At 38.0% G+C, this 22,788-nt stretch overlaps 1 protein-coding gene and 1 non-coding gene across 3 annotated transcripts in view; both read right to left on the bottom strand.

Annotated features, from left to right (window-relative positions):
• FGF12 (fibroblast growth factor 12) overlaps positions 1-22,788 on the bottom strand; it is a 411,991-nt gene that overhangs the window by 6,835 nt on the left and 382,368 nt on the right. For both annotated transcript variants that reach the window (XM_052640903.1, XM_052640895.1), the window contains exon 4: positions 15,526-15,724. In XM_052640903.1, the coding sequence (XP_052496863.1) occupies positions 15,526-15,724 (199 nt within the window). The remainder of the gene's footprint in view (positions 1-15,525; positions 15,725-22,788) is intronic.
• On the bottom strand, positions 2,271-2,342 carry TRNAC-ACA (transfer RNA cysteine (anticodon ACA)). Its single transcript has one exon. It is a non-coding gene; the product is annotated as a tRNA-Cys (tRNA).

Below are 22,788 nucleotides of genomic sequence, written 5' to 3'. Positions count from 1 at the left end.
GAGGCTGAAACTCCAATACTTTGGCCACCTCATGCAAAGAGTTGAATCATTGGAAAAGACCCTGATGCTGGGACGGATTGGGGGCAGGAGGAGAAGGGGACAACAGAGGATGAGATGGCTGGATGGCACCACCGACTCGATGCACATGAGTTTGGGTGAACTCCGGAAGTTGGTGATGGATAGGGAGACCTTGCGTGCTGCAATTCATGGGGTTGCAAAGAGTCGGACACGACTGAGCGACTGAACTGAACTGAACTGAAGGATAAAGGGCTGGTGAGAAGATAGGGAAATCTGATGAAAACATCCTAGGCCTTCACTATCTAATACAGTATCCATTTTGCCTATGTGGTCACTGATCACTAAAAATGTGGCTAGTCCTAATTCAGAAGTGCAAGAGGGATAAAATAAACACTGAATTTTAAAGACCACACTAAAAATTACATCTCAGTGGTAATGCTTTATATTACTTACATATTGAAATGATAATATCTGAATATACTAGATTGAGTACATTATTAAAATCCACTTCATGTTTATTTTTTATTTTTAAAATATGACTACCAGAAAATCTTAAATTAATAGAATACTTAGCTCATATTATATTTCTATTACATAATGCTCTCTTAGAAGAGTTTGCTCTTCTCTGGAAAAGAAGTGTCTTGATTAATGTCAAGAGCTTCCCAGCTGGCTCAGAGGTAAAGAATCCACCTGCCAATGTAGGGGATGTGGGGTTTGATCCCTGGGTTGGGAAGATCCCCTGGAGTAGGAAATGGCAACCCACTCTAGTATTCTTGCCTGGGAAATACCATGGACAGCGGAGCCTGGCAGACTACAGTCCATAGGCTTGCAAAGAGCTGGGCATGACTTAGTACACATGCAGGATTAATCTCAAAGCTACCAATTACTATATGATGGGGAGGGGAATTGAGAAAACTTCCTGACCTGACTGACCTGACCTCCATGCGCACACTTAGAAGAGACAGAGTATATTGGATTTCTTTGACGGAATGACCTGGTTCACAAAGCATTTACTGACCCTTTCAATTTGGCTTTACTAATATTGCATCACTTGGATTCTACTATAGTATTTTCTTCTTTCCTCTCCTCAAATTCCAATTACTCTTTTGCTGACTGATATCCAAAGAAGAATTTGTTTCAGTATTAACTTGTTCATTCATTCTATGAGCAGAAACAAACTGCTTCGTACCAGGTGCTCTGCTAGATTCTGTGGCAACTGCAAGAAATGATCTGATTCCTGCCCTCAAGGAGTTCAAGGCCAAGAAAGAGAGCATAGACATGCACACAGATCACAGAGAGGAAAGGGCCACAGCAGAGCTGAATGGGAATGAGTATCTAAAATAGCTCTTTAATGTTGATTTAGCCTTGAAGGAGGCAAAGGGTTTAGAGAAGTGGATGGGCTCATAAGTAAGAATGAAGGGATGGGACTGCCAGTGGTTAAGAATCTGCCTGCCAATGCAGGGTACACGAGTTCGATCCCTGGTCTGGGAAGATTCCACACACCACAGGGTAACTAAGCCGGTGCACGACAACTATGGAACCAGTGCTCTAGAGCCCATGCTCCACAAGAGAAAGCACCACAATGAGAAGCCTGCTTGCCGCAACTAGAGAGGAGCCCCCAAATAATATGTCCATCAAGTATATGAGTGTATAGGGAAAAATCTATTCAATCTCCTTATCTATAAAAATGTCCAACTATGTTTACATGACATGAATACAGCCAGGCAGGATAGTTAAGAAGAATCAGTCAAATTGACTCTTACTGCATAGATTCCATAAGAAATGGATGGCAACATTTCAAACTTTTATGAGTTGTTCTGATGCCTTGCAAACACCATCTTAATTTCTCAGGAACAAACCTAGCTGAGGCACTATTACGTATGAGACCAGCTGCGTATCTAATATATATAGTTGGCTCTCTGTATCCAGGGGGTTCTATATCCTCAGAATCAACTAAGGATTGGAAAATACTCAATTAGAAATTCCAGAAAGTTCCAAAAAGCGAAACTTGAATTTTTCCTGATCTAGCCATCTATGGGGTTGCACAGAGTCGGACACGACTGAAACGACTTAGCAGCAGCAGCAACCATTTACACAGTGTTTACATTGCATTGAAATGAAGTGAAGTGAAGTCGCTCAGTCGTGTCTGACATTTTGCAACCCATGGACTGTAGCCTACCAGGCTCCTGAGTCCATGGGATTTTCCAGGCAAGAGTCCAGGAGTGGGTTGCCATTTCCTTCTCCAGGGGATCTTCCCAACCCAGGGATCGAACCTGGGTCTCCCGCATTGTAGGCAGATGCTTTACCATCTGAGCTACCAGGGAAGCCCTACATTGCATTAGGTACTATAAATGATCTAGAGATGATTTAAAGTATCCAGGAGAAAGTGTGTAGTATATATATGCAAATACTATGCTATTTCATATAAGGGACTTGAACATCTGCAGATTTCAGTATCAGCAGGGATTCCTGGAATGAACCGCAAATACTGAATGATGACTATACTTGACATCTAACATATTTTAAGTTCCATAATTTTGACTGTTATTGAAAGGTGGGGCTCTCTTGGTTAAGCTAACTAACATACTGACAAGGGCTATCCTTTTGTTTTGTGGGGAGCATAAGAAGAATAAATAGTAAGTGATAAATCAAGAATTACTAGTTCCACATATAAGAATCCTATATATTTGACTGTACACTAAAAATTAATCACTTTAATTTTAAAGTGATTTAATTTTTAATTAATAGCTTTTTATAGCTATTGGTACTAGAATTTTAAGTTCTGGTATTAATTTCCAATTATCTATTACTAAGCAATTGTGAAAAACCTTTAAGAAACATTTCTAAGGAACCATCTAGATGCTGATCTTCAACAGTTACATAAATTCTACAGCTCCTAAACTGTGCTTCTCAAATTCTCCTGTCCTACGTAAGTTTTTTCTTCCCAATAATTGATTCCTGATTTTAATTTGCAGTAGTTCAAAGGACTTTTCTATCACTTTCTATTACAATAAGATTTTATTTCATTATAAAACATATTTATTAGTGTAGGCCTTAGAATTTTTAAAAATCTATCTGACTTTGAATATTTTCTTCCAAAGTGCTTTGCTTTATATATTCTATCCACTACAGCTATGAGAGCAAAGTTTGATATTCCAGTTATTTTGATATTTCTAAATTGAGAATAAAGGGAATAAAACAAAAAATCTAACCTACTATCTTTCTTGTCCTCCCAGCTCCACAAATCTGTTTCACAGAAACTCAGACTCAGTGCTACCTTAGATTTAACAACTGGAAACAAAGTCTCTATGGGAAACTTGGGATGTTACTATCTAATCATGTTATCATTCAGAATCCTATGGGCTTCATTTGTGATACAGGCTTTATTTTTAGTGGACATGATTTAATGGCCATTTGTTGGTACAGAATTGATTTCTTTGGTGTTACTTACCAATGTAACTTCATACTATTTTTACAAGTTTCAATATCCAAATTTCAAGAATGCTTAGTATCCTAATATAATACCTGCCTGATTAACAATGTTACTTCTCCATCACAAGGCTCTTCTGGGTTGTCTTGATCATATTTCTTGCTCTTTTTTAAGTATGATAAAATATACTTGCTCTTTTTTCACCCCACATAATGTTTCTGAGATAAGTATTATGGTTCCTCTAACACATGTGATATCATAATGTCATTGCTTTTGTTTTAGTTGCTAAGCCATACCCAGTTCTTTGTGACCCCATGGACTGTAGCCTTAAATTTCCCAGGCAAGAATACTGGAGTGGGTTGCCATTTCCTTCTCCAGGGGATCTTCCTGACCCAGGGATTGAACCCACGTCTCCTGCACTGGCAGGCAGATTTACTGCTGAGCCACCAGGCAAGCCCTAGTTTTGGATAAATGGTAAAAGGAGATAATGCTTTGAAAAGGGAAGTATTTCTGTATGGCTCTTTAGAACTCTTTCTTCAAATCAGTTTTCTATTTTTCCTCTTTTCTCATATATGTTTAAATTTCTTCTTCTTCTTTCCCTTCTCCCTCCCCCACTCTTGCTCTTCCTCCTCTTCTTCTGAAAGTTTCGTTTTATTCATGTTTTGACTTTTCTTGATTTATAGTACATTGGAGCAGAGGGGTTTATCCCAGGTTTCGGCATAAAAATGAGGCAGAGATTTCATGAGAGAATACTCTTCCTTATTTGCAGACACAGGGACAAGTGAGGGTTTCTAATAAAATAACTCACGTTACCTATTGTTTTAAGACATGGCATCCATTAGGAATCCTTAGTTCACCCCTTCAATGTGAAGAGGACACACTTGCATGATTGACACCCATAACTAAGTGACTTGGTGTAGCGAAGGCTGTCATTTTCACAGCTTCCTGAGAGATCGTGGCCATACGTCTATAGAAAGTCCTGCAGTCCTGTTTTCAATTAAAATTCTACACTTGGTCATAACAAGACCATAGGCTACCAACCTTAAGTTAACATGTGGTATTTGTTCTATTTAAATTTTGCTTTATTTTTAAATGCAAGATTGTGCCATTAGAAAAGAAAAAGACCAAACGTATATCACATATAACACATATATCATCCTCTCTTTGTGAGGTTAGGTACGGGTCTTTCCAGGATTGACTTTCCACTTAGTATTTCTCTATTAGATTCTTTCACTTGTACCTCTGCTGTGAATGTAGTTGTTATCAGAATCAGCAGGTGTCCCTTGCCATTATACCAGCTCAGATTCCCTGTCTGAAACACTTAACATTCAATAGTTGATTTTATTTTAGTTATCATACATTTCTCTTGAAAAACAAACTAAAATAATGTCTTTCTTAAAACTGAAATCCCAGGGGTTGCTGTTATTTATAAACCAAACTATAATAAGTCAGGTTCCAGGTACCATCCAAGGGGTATTCCTCTAAGAAACTGCTGTCTTCTTAACCGTTTGTTGTTTTAGTCAGTAAGTCATGTCTGACTCTTTGTGATCATAGGGACTAGAGCCCACCAGGCTCTTCTTGCCCATGGGATTTCCCAGGCAAGAAGACTGGAGAGGGTTGACATTTCCTCCTCCAAGGAATCTTCCCTGACCTAGGGGCAGAACCTGCACCTCCTGTGTCTTCTGTTTGGGCAGGGGGATTCCTTATTGCTGAGTCTAAGCTAATATTAATTGAGCACTTACTCGGTATCTGCACTTTATATACAGTAAGTTTATTTTAAATGACCTTAACAGACAGTTTAATTGATCCCTTTCTCAGTTAAGGAAACTGAAGAGCAGAAAAGGTAGTTTGTTTCAAGTCATTCACTGACATAAACAGAATCAGCTTCAAATTCATGTGTGATTAGCTCCAGAGTTCCTGCTCTAAGCTTATAGTCAAACAGCTTAATGAGTTTAGAGAAAAAACTTAGTTGCTTGGTCTCAGTCAAAATCTTGATCCCAGGGACTTCTCTGGTGGTCCAAGGGCTAAGACTCCATGCTTCCAGTGTAGGGGGCTGGCGTTCAATCCCTGGTCAGGGAACTAGATCCTGCATGTAACTTAAAAGTCCCACGTGCCACAACTAAAGATCCCACATGCTGCAACTAAGACCCAGTGTAGCCAAATAAATATTTTAAAAAAATCTTGACCCCAAACCTCATGGGGGTGCTCAGTACTTCGTGGAATCCTCCTCCATTTCTCTAGCCAATCCCCTCTCCTGGTCTTCCATATCTCTCCTTCCTCCTCAAACTCTGAAAACTGCCTCATACCCTCCTTAGACTCGACTCAGGAAATAGGCTTGCTTTCTTTCCTTTTCTTTTCTCTTTTTCTCCTTCTCCATTTATCTCTCCCTCTTTCCTTCCTTTTTGTCAGTAACGACACTCTGAATTCACTTAGAAAATACATGCAGAAGAGAAAGCGTTCATATTTCCACCAGAAAAGTTATACCAACCTGCACACATCTGCTTGTGCATATCCTGGCTTCCTGCTTGTTAAAAATGCTTGAACTCTTCCTGTTTCTATTTAAATCTAGTCCTAACTTTGCCACTTGTGTACTTGATCCCATCCCCTCTGGTCAGTATTACTCAGTGACCCTCTCTCCTATAATACCAATTTCCCCTTCTCCCCCATCAGTCTATAAATATGCTAAATAGCTTTAAACAAACAAACCCCAACACATAGCCACCATGTTTCTCTCCACCTTGGGCTCCATTTCTCTATTTTCCTTTTATAACAAGACTCCTCAGAAGTGTCATTTAATATTACTTTCTTCTTTCCTTTAACTCTTGTTATCTATCAACTCCAATTAGACATCCCCACAACTCCTCTGAAATCAATCCTGTGAAGTCACTACTGAATGTATGGTCAGTTCTCTTTCAACAGCTTGCTGGATGCTCTACCAGTATTTGGTAGAGATAACAACTCTAATCTTGACTTCCCTGGTGGCTCAGTTTTGCCTCTTTCTAGTTATATGCACCCGGAGAAGGAAATAGCACCCCACTCCAGTACTCTTGCCTGGAAACTCCCATGGACGGAGGAGCCTGCTAGGCTGCAGTCCATGGGGTCACTAAGGGTCAGACACAACTGAGCGACTTCACTTTCACTTTTCACTTTCATGCGTTGGAGAAGGAAATAGCAGCCCACTCCAGTGTTCTTGCCTGGAGAATCCCAGGGACAAGGGAGCCTGGTGGGCTGCCATCTATGGGGTTGCACAGAGTCAGACACGACTGAAGCGACTTAGCAGCAGCAGCAGCAGCAGCAGCTATTTGGACCTGGGTGAGCTATGTAATTGCTCTTAAACTCAGTTTCCTGATGTTTAAAATTGGGATAATATTCTTAATCTTAATGTTTCCTCCCAAAGTGTCACTGACTAGCAAACGATACTCTTGTTAGGAGGAATGTTGAAAATAACAAAAAATCTTTCAAATGTTTTGAAATTTGTACTTAGCAAATAGTAATTTTGCACATAGTATATAGTACAACTGCTACTGATTATTACTTTTATATTACTGCTGGATTCTTATAAATCATTAAAAAGTTGAAAGTTTTGATAATTATGGAAGAACTAGGTGTAAATCTTTGAGAGTCAGTATTTCTCTGGACTGAAGAGTTGAGAAACTTGAGAGAAAGGCAACTGTAATTGTTGCTGACGGATTCTGTTTTCCAAATGGAGGCAAGATAATTCCAATTTCTAATAAAACTCATAAATGACACTTGATAAAGAACCCTCATGTTATATCAGTTTCCATCAAAGAGGAATGAAATATGACTAATCTTTTTGTTACTACCAATTTAATCAAATTTTCCTTGGCACTCTGTAATTTCCAAGAAGTGGAAAGGTTAGATTGCTCTGTTAGTTAATGTACCATTAAAGAAACTTAATTGTCTTAATAGCAGATCATGGAAGAGTGTGGGCAATTAACAGGAAGCAATTTCACACCTTAATTAATGTCACAGAGAATCCCTTTGGAACTGTAGAAGAACTTTAAGTGCTGGTTCAGAAGCAATGCATTGCCAAAGGGATGCACCCAGTGTGCTGTAAATATTTATTATAAAGAGTTGGGAGACATCATGAACAAAAAGATCTGTACCTTCATTTAGAAAGAGATCAGAAGCAGTAGTTGTGTGCATGAGAGAGAGAGAGAGGGAGAGAGAGAGAGAGAGAGAGATGGAAGAAGAATGTGTCACGGAGAGTAGGAGGGCTTTATTGAAGATTAAATTCAAAACCAGAGAAAAAGCTGCATTGAATGAGTTACAGTGATTTGGGGGAATAAGTTGTCACAGGCTGGCAGAGATCCCACAGTCAAAAGATGGAAAGAGAGAGAGAGAGAGAGAGGCTGCTATTATATTTTCTGTAATGAAAACTATCAGGAGCATAAAAGGTACATTTTTACTACATCTCTGTTTTTTGTCTTTTAGTATTGTTGGGGCCAAAAGACAATTTTGGAAAAAACAAGTCATCTAGTTTTCTTTCAAGTTAAATGAAATAAAAACATCAAATAATTTGCCATTAGTCATCTTCTCAATAGTAGCTTTACAAAGTCATGACTCCTGGTTTATTCACTTCTTTGGTGTCTTAGTACATAGTTTTTAAATAGATTATTTTCCCTCCAAATTCAATTTTCATTGTCTTTAATACTTTGTTCAATACCATGCCTGACAGCCTTTCTCCAGTACCTAACACAGTAACACAATGTCCAATTTCCAAGGGAAAATGGAAAAGGCACTTTGCATTGATCTGACAGATTTGAGAAATCCAACCTTCTTACAGTGTCTAATCTTCATACTATTTCAGTGAAATAGATGGAATTTATAATCAGCTGCATTTCCAGAGATAACTTACTTTGAAGTAATAAATTATTTTCTCAAAATTACTTAGTAAATCATTGGTAAGATTTTTTTAAAGACATTTATCTGGATTTATTAGTGGCAAAGTCTATTTTCTTCTAATTTTTAAATTTATTTATTTTAATTGGAGGCTAATTACTTTACAATATTGTAGTGGTTTTGCCATACATTGACATGAATCAGCCATGAGTGTAAATGTGTCCCCCCTCCTGAACCCCCCTCCCACCTGCCTCCCCATCCCATTCCTCTGGGTCAGCCCAGTGCTCTGGCCCTGAGCACCTGTCTCATGCATCGGACCTGGTTGGCGATCTGTTTCACATATGGTAATATACATGTTTCAATGCTATTCTCTCAGATCATCCCACCCTCTCCCTCTCCCGCAGAGTCCAAAAGACTGTTCTATACATCTGTGTCTCTTTTGCTGTCTCTCATGTAGGGTTATCGCTACCATCTTTCTAAATTCCATATATATGTGTTAGTATACTGTATTGGTGTTTTTCTTTCTGGCTTACTTCACTCTGTATAATAGGGTCCAGTTTCATCCACCTCATTAGAGCTGATTCAAATGTATTCTTTTAAATGGCTGAGTAATATTCCATTGTGTATATGTACTACAGTTTTCTTATCCATTCGTCTGCTGATGGACATTTAGGTTGCTTCCATGTCCTGGCTATTAATAAACAGTGCTGCAATGAACATTGGGGTACACGTGTCTCTTTCAATTCTGGTTTCCTCGGTGTGTATGCCCAGCAGTGGGACTGCTGGGTCATAAGGCAGTTCTATTTCCAGTTTTTTAAGGAATCTCCACACTGTTCTCCATAGTGGCTGTACTAGTTTGCATTTCCACCAACAGTGTAAGAGGGTTCCCTTTTCTCCACATCCTCTCCAGCATTTATTGCTTGTAGACTTTTGGATAGCAGCCATTCTGATCAGTGTGAGATGGTACCTCATTGTGGTTTTGATTTGCATTTCTCTGATAATGAGTGATGTGAGCATCTTTTCATGTGTTTGCTAGCCATCTGTATGTCTTCTTTGGAGAAATGTCTGTTTAGTTCTTTGGCCCATTTTTTGATTAGGTCGTTTATTTTTCTGGAATTGAGCTGCAGGAGTTGCTTGTATATTTTTAAGATTCTTTGTCAGTTGCCTTGTTTGCTATTATTTTCTCCCATTCTGAAGGCTATCTTTTAAACTTGCTTATAGTTTCCCTCGTTGTGCAAAAGCTTTTAAGTTTAATTAGGTCCCATTTGTTTATTTTTGCTTTTATTTCCATTACTCTGGAAGGTGAGTCATAGGGAATCCTGCTGTGATTTATGTTGTAGAGTGTTTTGCCTATGTTTTCCTCTAGGAGTTTTATAGTTTCTGGCCTTACGTTTAGATCTTTAAACCATTTTGAGTTTATTTTTATGTATGGTGTTAGAAAGTGTTCTAGTTTAATTCTTTTACAAGTGGTTGACCTGTTTTCCCAGCACCACTTGTTAAAGAGATTGTCTTTAATCCATTGTATATTTTTGCCTGCTTTGTAAAAGATAAGGTGTCCATAGATGAGTGGATTTATCTCTGGGGTTTAGATTTTGTTCCACTGATCTATATTTCTGTCTTTGTGCCAGTACCATACTGTCTTAATGACTGTAGCTTTGTAGTATAGCCTGAAGTCTAATTGATTACTATCAAGTTAATTTCTTAGTGATCAATTTGGCATAATATTTGGTATTACCTCTATTAAGTCCATTTAGTAATTTAACCTAGCACTAATGTACAACCATCCTAAGAGCAGTACGAAAGCAAAGCATGTAAAATGTTTAATACATTTAATTCCACGGTGTCAGAATGAGAATTTACTCTATATTAGATTTGTTGTGGTTTAGTTTCTAAGTTGTGTCCAACTGTTTGTGATTCCACTATGTCAAAGAATTTGCTCAAATTGAGTTGGTGATGCCATCCAACCATCTCACCTTCTGCCACCCCTTTCTCCTTTTTCCTTCAATCCTCCCCAGCATCAGGGTCTTTTCCAATGAGTTGGCTCTTCGCATCAGGTGCCCAAAGTATTGGAGCTTCAGCTTCAGTATCAGTCCTTCCAATGACTATTCAGGTTGATTTCCCTTAAGATTTACTGATTTGATCTCTTTGCAGTCCAAAGGACTCTCAAGAGTCTTCTCTAGCACTACAATTTGAAAACATCAATTCTTTGGCACTCAGCCTTCTTTACAGTCAAATTCTTACATCCATACATGACTACTGGAAAAACCATAGCTTTGACTCTACAGACCTCTGTTGGCAAAGTGATGTCTCTGCTTTTTAATAAGCTGTCTAGGTTTGTCATAGCCTTCCTTTCAAGGAGCAAACATCTTTTAACTTCATGGCTGCAGCCACTATCTGCAGTTATTTTGGTGCCTAAGAAAATAAAATCTGTCACTGCTTCCACTTTCTCTCCCATTTGCCATGAAGTGATGGGACCGGATGCCATAATAGATTAGACTTTTAAAATATATAGATCATAACAATTTGAATATATTTAAATAATTCCTATGGCCAGATAGGATCAAAGTAAGCATAGAAACACCAAGGTCAGTTTAGAACACCAAATCTCAAACCTAGTTGCCATCAAAATTACTTAGACAATAAAATCTGAATACTTGGGAGATTTGACCTAAGAATTGGTACTTTTAAAACCACTACAGGTGGTTCTGATACTAATGCTTGGGAAAATATGATCTACATTATACTACTGGAACTTTATTCAGATTCTATTAGTTTAAAGCAATGGTTCTAACAGGCAGAATGAATAACTGTAACTGTCCTAAAGGTGTGTGAGTAAAGGTATGTACATGTTGTGTTAGTCTTATCTCCCCACTAGAAAATAAATTGGTAGAAACTGGGAAATGTTCTTTGAGTTCAAATTTAGTATTTCTATAGCAGTGGCTTTTAACTGATATTTACTAATTTCACTTTAGAAATATATTTCTCACTCAAGGATTAAGTTCTTGAACCTTAACTCTTAGAAAGCACTCACATTCTTTTCAGGAGGAAGAAATTCAATTCTGACTATCCAACCACCTGCAGGAGCTGAGCAATGAGCTCTTTGCAGGAGGAAGGAGGAGAAGAGGAGGAGACTGTCTCTAGTTCTTTGTCAGAGAGTATTTGGCTTCTATATTTGAAGCTAAAGGGGGAGGTCACCATCAAGACAATTTAAATCTGGGGAAGCTACTTTTCTGTGGTGTGAACAATGCTTTGAAAGGGCAAAACTAGGAATGGTGAAGCCTGCACTGTTGTCTAAAATTCCAGGGGAGGGTAAGTACAGGTTGACGTGCAATGTACATGGTAATGGGTTTAAATATCAAGTCCATCTATCTGTCTGAATAGATGCTCTTGCAACCCCTTATTAACACTGCCTATCTTCTAAACACAGGATGGAAGGTGAAGCTATGAAGGGAAAGGGGCTGGTCCCTAACAATTGCAGAGCCATAGAACCAGTCCTGGACAGCAGGTTTGTACATTTGGCTTGTGAGACAATAACACTTTGTTTAATTACACTGATCTGAACATGGGTTTTGTGTTGTACACAACTGAATCTGATTGTAACATTTTTTGGTTGTCTTTTCCACATTTGTACTGAAATCCAGCAAATGTGAAGAATTAAGGCAGCTCTCAAACTCAGAACACGGTGATAGTATACATTCTGTTATAAATTTGTACATGGTCATTCACACCCAAGAAAAGGTTTCTCTAGCTACAGTGCAGACAGAAGTCATGATTAGGAGGGTTGGTTACAGGTATTTTATTTTAGGAGGGACGGGGTATGAAATGCATTATTTATAAAAGGAATAAATAAAACACATGGACTTTTTTACTTTTATGCTTTCATGAATTTTCCAAAATTGTTAATGAGCATGCACTGCTTTTATTACAACAAGAAATCAACTTAAATGTACAAATAAAAATGGTTCAATAGTTTTAATAGTTTACTCATACTGCACCTGGAGTGGTTCTGTCTGCCTAATCCCTACCTCCTATCTCAAATGTTCTGAACCTGTCCTAGCCTTGACGATGTGTTAAAAGAACAACTTTCCAACGTCTTTCTTTTGGTGGAAGTGCTGGCTCTTTCTATAAATCTCAATATCATTTCTGGCAACATGTAATACATCAATTTTTATATTAAATTACTGTCCTTAGTAAACATACTTAGTATCTCCAAAAATATGAAAAGTTTTCTGGAGCATATAGTTTTTCCCTGTTTTGTATCTATCTATGCATTCATCCATTCATTTACTTGTTCACTTATCCAATTAACAGTAATTATTGAATTTCTCTCTACAATATGTCAGATGTTGTACAAGATACAGAGTATATGAGAAAAATAAAACATCTGTACAGCAATTGTGGAAAACAGTATGGACGTTCCTTAAAAAGCTAAAAACAGAACTGCCACTATTGTTGCTGTTCAGTCACTAAGTCTTGTCTGACTCTGCAACCCCACAGACTGCAGCACATCAGGCTTCACTATCCTTACTATCTCCTGGAGTTTGCTCAGACTCATTTCCATTGAGTCAGTGATACTACTTAACCATCTCAGTCTTTCCCAGTATTAGGGTCTTTTCCAGTGAACCAGCTCTTTCCATCAGGTGTCCAAAGGACAGGAGCTTCAGCTTTAGCATCAGTCCTTCCAATGAATATTCAGGGTTAATTCCTTTAGGATTGGCTGGTTTGATCTCCAAGGGACTCTCAAGAGTCTTTTCCAACACCACAGCTCGAAAGCATCAGTTCTTCTGTGCTTAGCCTTCTTTATGATCCAACTCTCATATCCATACATGACTACCGGAAAAATGATAACTTTGACTATATGGACCTTTTTCAGCAAAGTGATGTCTCTGTTTTTTAATATGCTGTCTAGATTTGTCATAGCTTTCCTTCCTAGGAGCAAGCCATAAGACCCAGCAGTCCCACTGTGGGGCATATACCCTAGGAAAACCACAATTCAAAATGATGCATGTACCCCATTGTTCACTATGTCACTATTTACAATAGTCAAAACATGGAAACAACCTAAAGGCCCAACAATAGATGAATGGATAAAGATGTGGTACATATATACAATGGAATATTACTCATCCATAAAAAAGGAACAAAATTGGGCCATTTGTAAAGATGTAGATGGACCTAGAGTTTGTCATACAGAGTGAAGTCAGAAAGAGAAAAACAAATATTGTATATTAATGTATATACGTGGAATCTAGAACAATGGTCCAGATGAACCCATTTTCAGGAACAGAGATGCAAGTGTACAGAATGGACATATGGACACAGGAGAAGGGGAAGGGACCAACTGGGAAATTAGGATTGACATATATACGCTGCTGTTGCTGCTGCTAAGTCGCTTCAGTCGTGTCCGACTCTGTGTGACCCCATAGACGGCAGCCCAGGCCCCCCGTCCCTGGGATTCTCCAGGCAAGAATACTGGAGTGGGCTGCCATTTCCTTCTCCAATGCATGGAAGTGAAAAGTGAAAGTGAAGTCGCTCAGTCGTGTCCAACTCTTAGCGACCTCATGGACTGCAGCCTACCAGGCTCCTCCGTCCATGGGATTTTCCAGGCAAGAGTACTGGAGTGGGGTGCCATTGCCTTCCATGTGTAAAATAGAGAGCTAGCAGGAAGCTGCTATATAGCAAAGGGAGCTCAACTCCATGTTCTGTGATGATCCGGAAGGGTGAGTGGGGTGGGGTGGGGGGGTGGATACAGAAGGGAGTTGCAAGAGGGAACTGATTCACTTCCTTGTACAGCAGAAACTAACACAACATTGTAAAGCAATTACATTCTAATAAAGAAAAAGAAGTAAAATGTAAACAAAGTAATCTAATCATGGATAAGAAGAGACAGAGACAGATTTAATATAATATGATAATTTCTAGCAGATAGAACAAGATACAATAATAAGGTAACAGAGTGTTTAATTCTACTTGAAGGAAGTCAGGGAGGCCCTCATAGAAGTACTGACTCCTTGAATAATTTTTTACAAGGTCTGATAGGCATTTCCCAGGCACATGAATAGAATTTTGTGACAGAGAAGGGCAAAATACCTACATAAGGCCCCAAATAGTAAAAACATATTAGAAACATTAAAAAAAAAAAAAAAAAAACGTAGAACAGAAGAAAGTTCTGTTTTGTGTGGTTAAAAGCACAGTGTGTGATGGGAGGCTGGAGGGGGTCTAGAAGCTTTGAATGTCACATTTCCCCCCAGTGCTTTGAACATAGTATTGATTTACCAAGTGTTTGCTGACAGTTGCAGTCTTTTGGAATCTATAGCAGGCACTGTGTCCCTACACTGTCCCTTCTAGACATGGGACAGCAAGCCTGGCTAAATCACAGAAGAGCAATGCACTATTTGCTATTTGCGAACAAATTCTCATTTCTTCAGACAAGGAAGATGAACTAATGTTTTAAGTGACTATAATGTGACTTCTAGAGAAGAGTTTGTGTTGGTAAATGTCTAGACCACTCCTGCTTTTGCAGTCTGTATTAAAAAGCTTGACTGAATATAGTACATGTGCGGTTACCCCAACGGTATGTGTTTATCCTTCTTAGGGAACAAGTCGCCAAAAATGTGTTTCCTCAGCATTAAATTACTTAGTCCACTCATCAACTGAAATAGATGAGCACCATATTATATGATCAAGAGAGGGGAAGGCATAGGCTCAGTGGGGAAAGATAAAATTTAAAAACTATAATATTTATTATCACAGTAAACAGAATATTTTCTTTCTTGAAAAAATACAAAGAAAACTGAATACATCAGATCGTGAAATTTGTTCACAATAATGTAGCAATTAGGATACAAATATATTTCTAAAAGCCTTGATAAAACTTGAGAGCACTATAATAGTATTACTGGTTTTTCAAGAGTGTAGCCTGAGAAATTAAATCACTGAGTTCATTAAAGAAAGAAATTATATTTCAAATGGTCACTGCTACTATTTTTCTACTTTCAAGAAATTCTAGCCTCTATATTGAAGCAGTTTTTCTCTAAGTGCCAAGTATTTGTAATAGACTTTTTTTTTTTTATAGGAAGTAGTACTATTGTATTTTCTGAATCTTTGTTCTGATCTGGTGCATTAAAAACAATCTCCCCTGAGTGAAAGGACAAAGAGCAGAACTGGCATCAACACACAGATCTGGATCTAAAGAAAAGAAGCTCGGCTCATACCTTCAATAGGTTTTGGTACAAAATGTGATGAGGGCTTGGTTTTCTTCACTCTGTTCCCCTTCATAATCTGACCTTCCTTATTGAGTCCCAAAAACCAAGCTCGGCCTGATTCTTGCTGACGGTACAGTGTGGAAGAATAGATCACATAGTAGTTTTCAAACACAGATTCCTTAAATTTGCATTCTGGAGTGAAAACATCCTGCAGAAAGATAAAAAAGAAGATACAAAAGAGAGAAAGCTTTTAATAACATACCAACAATAAGACTGAAATATAGGCCCTCTGTTCAGAAAAAAATGAGAAATAATTGCGTGCAATTTCTGTTAGCATTTGGTTATAAAGATTTATCATACAAAATCAAGAAACAAGACTTTCTTTCTAAACAACCTTTTTACTCCACAGAACACAACTGCCCAAGCTTGAATCATTCCTTGGGCTAAACTAATATCATTCAAGATTGTGCTCAAGTCCAAAATTAGACCTCAGTACAATGTTTATAAATTTAAGAGAATAGTTATTATGCATTTTGTGGCCCTTAGCATATGAAATGTAACACTGGAAATCAAAATATAACACAACCCCAGCACATGCAGGCTTGAGCAGATGATTTTAAAGGGAGAACCCTATATATTCATGAATCTGTTAAACAGCCAAAGCTTGTAACATAAAGTCACTAGTACACTAGCTGTTTTCTTAATGTCAGTAACATTCCGATTAACTTCTTTGAAACATTTTTTTACTTACTAATCAAGATTTCAGGTAAAGATACCCAGGAAAATATTACTATTACATTGTCTGATCTCTAATGAAACACAGAATGAGCAATTTAGTTCAAGAAGGAACCTTAGCAGTCCTCTGCCTCATCTCTATCACTTGATAAGTGACCATCAAAAGGTTATATGATTAATATACAGTTAAACAACAACAAAATAACTGCATCCATGCCAGAACTTGCATTTATTGCTTCATAAACTCAAGTTCACCTTTTCTACCTGAGTCTTGTTCAGGGACTTACAATGAGATGTTACAATCAATACAATAAAATCAAATTCTAACAAGCCAACTGAACAAAATGCATTTCATGGAAAGAAGAAATTTCTCCCCTTCAAAGAGAAACAGAAGAAAAGCAAATGTGACTGCATCTTCTTCAGTAGTAAACAAGTAAACAGTCCTTCAAGGAAACAAGAACTCTACATGCCAAACATATTCACAACGGTCACTGTTTGTCTTCACTAAGTGCTAGAGGAATCTCTTCCTTGTAACTCTTTCAATCAAAGACGGCAGTGATTTAATGCAGTTCCATATGGGGTTAAGTTACTACGGAATATGTAGGACTAAAGCTGTTAAAACCATGTCCTTGGAGGTGATTCTTCCAGGCTAGTCCCGTAGATTCCTTTGCAAAGAGCTACAGTGATGCATCCATGTGGACAGATGAAGGTCTCTAATGATAAAGACACCATTGAAAGGACTCTGTTCATTTTAAATGGTTCAAAAATTATAGGCCCCCAAAAAATGTGACTAAAAAATATGAGAAGGGAAATGGAAAGGTGGTTTTACATATTAAAATAACAATAATATTTAAATAAAAATTATTATATTGATAATAAAAATATGTCACAGAATACTCTGTTCTAAGTAAACTTGGTGGCTTAAGAATTGACTATGTGGTGCCATTTCATATCTGCTAAGATGGCTATATCAAAAAAGATGCATAATGAAAAGTATTGGTGAGGATTTAGAAGAACTACAATCCTCATCCCTTGCTGGTAAAAATGTAAATAATGGAGCAGCTGTGGGAAACAGTTTGGTAGTTCCACACAAGGTTACACATCCAGTTACCACATGACCTAGTAATTCTACGTCTAGGTATGTACCTGTGAGAAATGAAGATATATGTCCGTATGTGACCTTGTATACAAATATTCATAGGAGCATCATTCATAATGTGGAAACAATTCAGACATCTATTAATGGATAAACAGATAAACACATGTGATATATCCATTGGCCTTTAAAAAGGATGGGGTACTGATTCAAGTGACAATACAGATGAATCTCAAAAACATTAAGCCAGACACAATAGGTCACATGTTGTACGATCCAATGTGTATGAAATGCACAGAACAGGCAAATACAGAGACAAGACATGGATTAGTGGCTGCCAAAAGCTGAGGAGATGGGTAAATGGGAAATGACAGCTTCCTTGGAGAGACAAAAAGTATCCTGGGATTAGACTGCACAATTTTGTGGAAAAAAATTGAAGAATATAGTGTAAAAACATGCATTTTAAGGTAGGTGAATTATAAATAATTTAAAAAGAAAAAATAAAATAAAAAAAGAAAGAATCATAAATAAAAAAGAAAGAATCAGAGTAATGAAGTGACTAGAGAAAGTGAGGGGGAAAATGAAACTATAGTATATTCCTTGTCTGGCAACACAAAACATCCTAAGTTATAGTCCTGTGCTCTGGACAATGGGCTCTCTTATGACTCTGTCTCAGTATTATTAGGACAGAGTTTAACAATTGTCAAAAGAGGGAATCAAAATGATTCAAATTAAATTTATAAGATAAATTAAAAGTCCTGGCTTCCTTCCAGTACTAGGTTATAAAGAGTTAGAAAAAGCTAAAAGTTCACTACAGATTTTACTAGCTCTACTTTTAAAAAACATATCCAAATAATCGCAAAGCTTTTGTTCAATACTAATGAACCCTAGATGCTAAGGGACTCTTAAAACTCAGTGAATAAGTTCTATGTATAAGATCTCAGACCTTATAACAGGAATTAGGAGAAATATAGGAGGCAAGGAATTGTGTGTAAATATACCTTAAAATACATGTAATACCTATTTAATTCACAGAAATATGAACATTTGGAGATAGAAAGCTGCTTAGTGATAGTTCAATTTGCTGCCTTTATTTAACAAAGTAATGGAAGCCCGTGATGGTGAAATAATTGTTTTATGAGTTGTAGGCTATTAGGGGCAGATCCAGACCCTGGGCTAGAACCTGGACTCTGGCTACCAGTTCAGTACTTTTTTCCAGTGCCACACAAGGCTTCCTTCCTATTTTGCCAAGCCTGCTTTAGGTACCAAGCTGTTGATTGGAGGCAAGCCATCATTAAACCCATGCCCACCTGGTAGAGTTACAATGTTGTCTTTCATACATACTCTTATTTAATAAATAGTGAACTCCAAGGTTTCCATTTAGTTTCACAACTGTTTAAAGTCAGCTCCTAGAAAAGCAAAAGTCCAGTTGGACAGGGACTAAAATACTAGGGCATGAGCCAGTAATTAAGCCTGTGGCACAGGCTGAGCCTTAACATTCTGAGTTGGCAAATGGAGATCCCAGATAGAGCACTCCAGGTCATAATCAGATGTAAAAAGTCAAGTGGAGTATCCCATTTAAAATTTTAAAGAGGCGATTCAGAGTCAAAAGTCAGAAATGAGGCAGTGATAATATCTGGCTGGTGGCAGGGCAGGGGAACATTTCAGGAGGAAAAAAAAATGGCAAAAGCTTCATGCAGGCACTTCTGTGGGGGCAGAGCCAATCTCCTAGAAATGGGGAGGAAAGCCTTAAGAACACTGAGCCAATCTGGGCAGTCATTCTAAGTGCAACCTTTACAATATGCTCACAATTTTCATTTCAATATAAAGTTGGGCATCAAAGAATTTACATCCTTGTGATTACCACACTATTAGTGTAATGAGAAATCAAGAGTCTTATACTTGAAATAGGAAAATTGGGGTTTTGCTTCCAGACACATACATATTAGCTGTGGGACTTTAGGTAAGTGGTTAAACGTCTTTGAATTTTATATTTTCAACTGTAAGTTATTTTAAGGAAAATAAGATGATGGCTCTGAAAGCATGATGTAATGTACCTACAGAATTAAAAAAAAAACTCCAATGCACTATTATTCTTAATTTTTTTCTTATGGCAAGAAAAATAGAATCAATCATGTAACTAGACATTTAGTTCTGTGTTTTGTCATGTGTGTGTATGCGCTTAGTCGCTCAGTCATGTCAGACTCCTGAAAACCCCATGCACTGCAGCCTGCCAGCCTCCTCTGTCCATGGAATTCTCCAGGCAAGAATGCTGGAGATGGTAGCCATTCTCTTCTCCAGGGGATCTTCCTGACTCAGAGATCAAACGCAGGTCTCCGGTATTGCAGGTGGATTCTTTAACATCTGAGCCAACAGAGAAGCCCAAAAATATTGAAGTGGGTAAGTCTATCCCTTCTCCCATGCATCTTCCTGACCCAGGAATTGAACAGGGGTCTCCTGCATTGCAGGCAGATTCTTTACCATCTGAGTCACCTGGGAAGCTCTGTTTTTTTCATAGATGATTATATTTGTTCCAGCATCCAGGACCTTATACCATAAATTAAGCTTTATCCTACACAGATTGTTTCCACTATAACTAAAACAAATAACACATACATGTATTTTTAAAAATCACTGAAAGCCTTTAACTTCAGCTTCAGTTTTCATTCCAATCCCAAAGAAAGGCAATGCCAAAGAATGTTGAAACTACTGCACAACTGCACTCATGTCACATGCTAGCAAAGTAATACTCAAAATTTTCCAGCTAGACTTCAAAAGTACATGAATCATGAATTCCCAGATGTTCAAGCTGGATTTAGAAAAGGCAGAGGAACCAAAGATCAAATTGCCAACATCCATTGGATCATTGAAAAAGCAAGAGAGTTCCAGAAAAACATCTACTTCTGCTTTATTGACTACATCAAAGCCTTTGACTGTGTAGATCACAATAAAGTGTGGAAAATTCTGAACGAGATGGGAATACCAGACCACCTGACCTGCCTCTTGAGAAATCTGTATGCAGGTCAGGAAGCAACAGTTAGAACTGGACATGGAACAACAGACTGGTTTCAAATAGGAAAAGGGGTACATCAAGGCTGTATATTGTCACCCTGCTTATTTAACTTCGATGCAGAGTACATCATGAGCAATGCTGGACTGGATGAATCACAAGATGGAATCAAGATTGCCTGGGGAAATATCAATAGCTCAGATATGCAGATGACACCACACTTATGGCAGAAAATGAAAAAGAACTAAAGAGCCTCTTGATGAAAGTGAAAGAGGAGAGTGAAAAAGTTGGCTTAAAGCTCAACATTCAGAAAATGAAGATCATGGCATCTGGCCACATCACTTCATGGCGAACAGATGGGGAAACAATGGAAACAGTGACAGACTTTCTTTTCTTGGGCTCCAAAATCACTGCAGATGGTGATTGCAGCCATGAAATTAAAAGACGTTTACTCCTTGGAAGAAAAGTTATGACCAACCCAGACAGTATATTAAAAAGCAGAGACATTACTTTGCCAACAAAGGTCCGTCTAGTCAAGGCTATGGTTTTTCCAGTAGTCATCTATGGATATGAGAGTTGTACTGTAAAGAAAGCTGAGCACTGAAGAATTGATGGTTTTGAACTGTGGTGTTGGAGAAGACTCTTGAGAGTCCTTTGGACTGCAAGGAGATCCAACAAGTCCATCCTAAGGGAAATCAGTCCTGAATATTCATTGGAAGGACTGATGCTGAAGCTGAACCTTCATTACTTTGGCCACCTGATGCAAAGAACTGACTTTTTGGAACAGACCCTGATGCTGGAAAAGATTGAAGGCAGGAGGAGAAAGGGGTAGCAGAGGGTGAAATGGTTGGATGGCATCACCGACTTGACGGACATGAGTTTCAGTAAGCACCAGGAATTGGTGATGGATAGGGAACCTGGGTGTGCTGTAGTCCATGGGGTCACAAAGAGTCGGATATCACTGAGCTGAAAGCTTTTAACAAAGACTGGGGCAGTCATATACATTCAGAAGAAGCTTTGAGGTTATAAAAATTATGTTCAGAATGACAATAAATCTAATGTGTAATGGAGACAGGCAGGTTTTGAGCCAAGGTGATAAAATCCTAGACCTTCTCAATAGATAATGTGTAATTGAATATAATTGAAGCAAAGTAAATAATTAGTATAGAGAGGTTCTTTTTCCTTTTGTAAAACTAACTGCTACTTGTGCTTATCTCATGAATAATATTTGTTTATGTCTATAGTCCTGAGTGTTCAGTTCCACCTAGGTACATAGCAAGGCCCATAGAATAAACAGTTGTTGATGAAACAAAAACATCTCCAGATGCACATCACGTGTGTAAATCTGTGAGATGCTAGGTTTATTTGTCACATTTATGACTTCAAAATCTTTCCAAATCTTTAAGTTGTTTAGCTTAAACTGACCTTGATTTCAGTAGAATATGAATATGACCTTTGATAGTGCTTTGAAATTAATTTTGAGCACTCACCTTTTTAGCAGCATTTGCACAACTCTTTTTGTTCTAGCATTGTATGAACCATTATATGTCCAATTCTTTTCACATTCCAAATGCCTATTCACCCTAATGTTGTCTTGGAATACCCATGCATTTCATTCAGGACGATGAGTGAAGAGTGAAACACTAGTTAAGATCAAGGCCACCACTCAGGATCCTTTTCAGTCTGTGCCTATCCATCCAATTCTAAACTACTCTCTCCAGAACTCTTCTCTCTGGTTCCCATCTTCACAGTTTCATACTCTAGCTTGATCCCTCTCCTGTGTTTCTTCCTGCTCTTCTCTCTGTACTTAGATCACTGATATCCTACTCAGGTTCTGGCTTTTCCTATGAGTCTCAGGCTCTGCCACTGCACAAGATGAGAGCCTTCCTTCCTTCTTAGCCAGCCTCTAATTGAGCCCGTTGCCCCTGCATTTGAACGCTATTCTCCTTTAAATGTATCATGAGGAGCAAGGAGACAGAAATTTAGGGAATTTGAGGGCTGTAAGGCTAAAGTGTATTTCTTTCGTGCTTGACTACCACTGCAACAATGTTGTCATCACACACTAACTCCTCAACGTGCCCACGCTTTCTAACCCTCAAACTGTGCTCAGTTCAAGTTGTGCTCTCTACTTCTCTGTTTGGTAACATAAAGAGAAATGCCCTTCCTTTCTTTAGCTTCTCATTGTTTTACTTTTTTTAGTATAATACCTAATGCACTTTGTCTTCTTTCATAATGGTTTTTCTTGTTCCTATCCTAAACACTGAGAGCTTTTGCTCACAAAGACACAGTCCTTATCAGAAGTCCAGCATATGTAACACTCAATTCATTCTTGTTGAAGTAAATAATAAAAATATGTTACGGAAACCACAAAGATTATGTGATAAAATGAACTGAATAACATTTTTAACTCTTTCTTTAGTTTGCTTGATTT

The sequence above is a fragment of the Budorcas taxicolor genome, chromosome 1, assembly GCF_023091745.1.
Source record: "Budorcas taxicolor isolate Tak-1 chromosome 1, Takin1.1, whole genome shotgun sequence".
NCBI lineage: Eukaryota > Metazoa > Chordata > Mammalia > Artiodactyla > Bovidae > Budorcas > Budorcas taxicolor.
The sequence above is the reverse complement of the archived record's forward strand: the minus strand, read 5'-3'. Positions and strand labels throughout refer to the sequence as shown.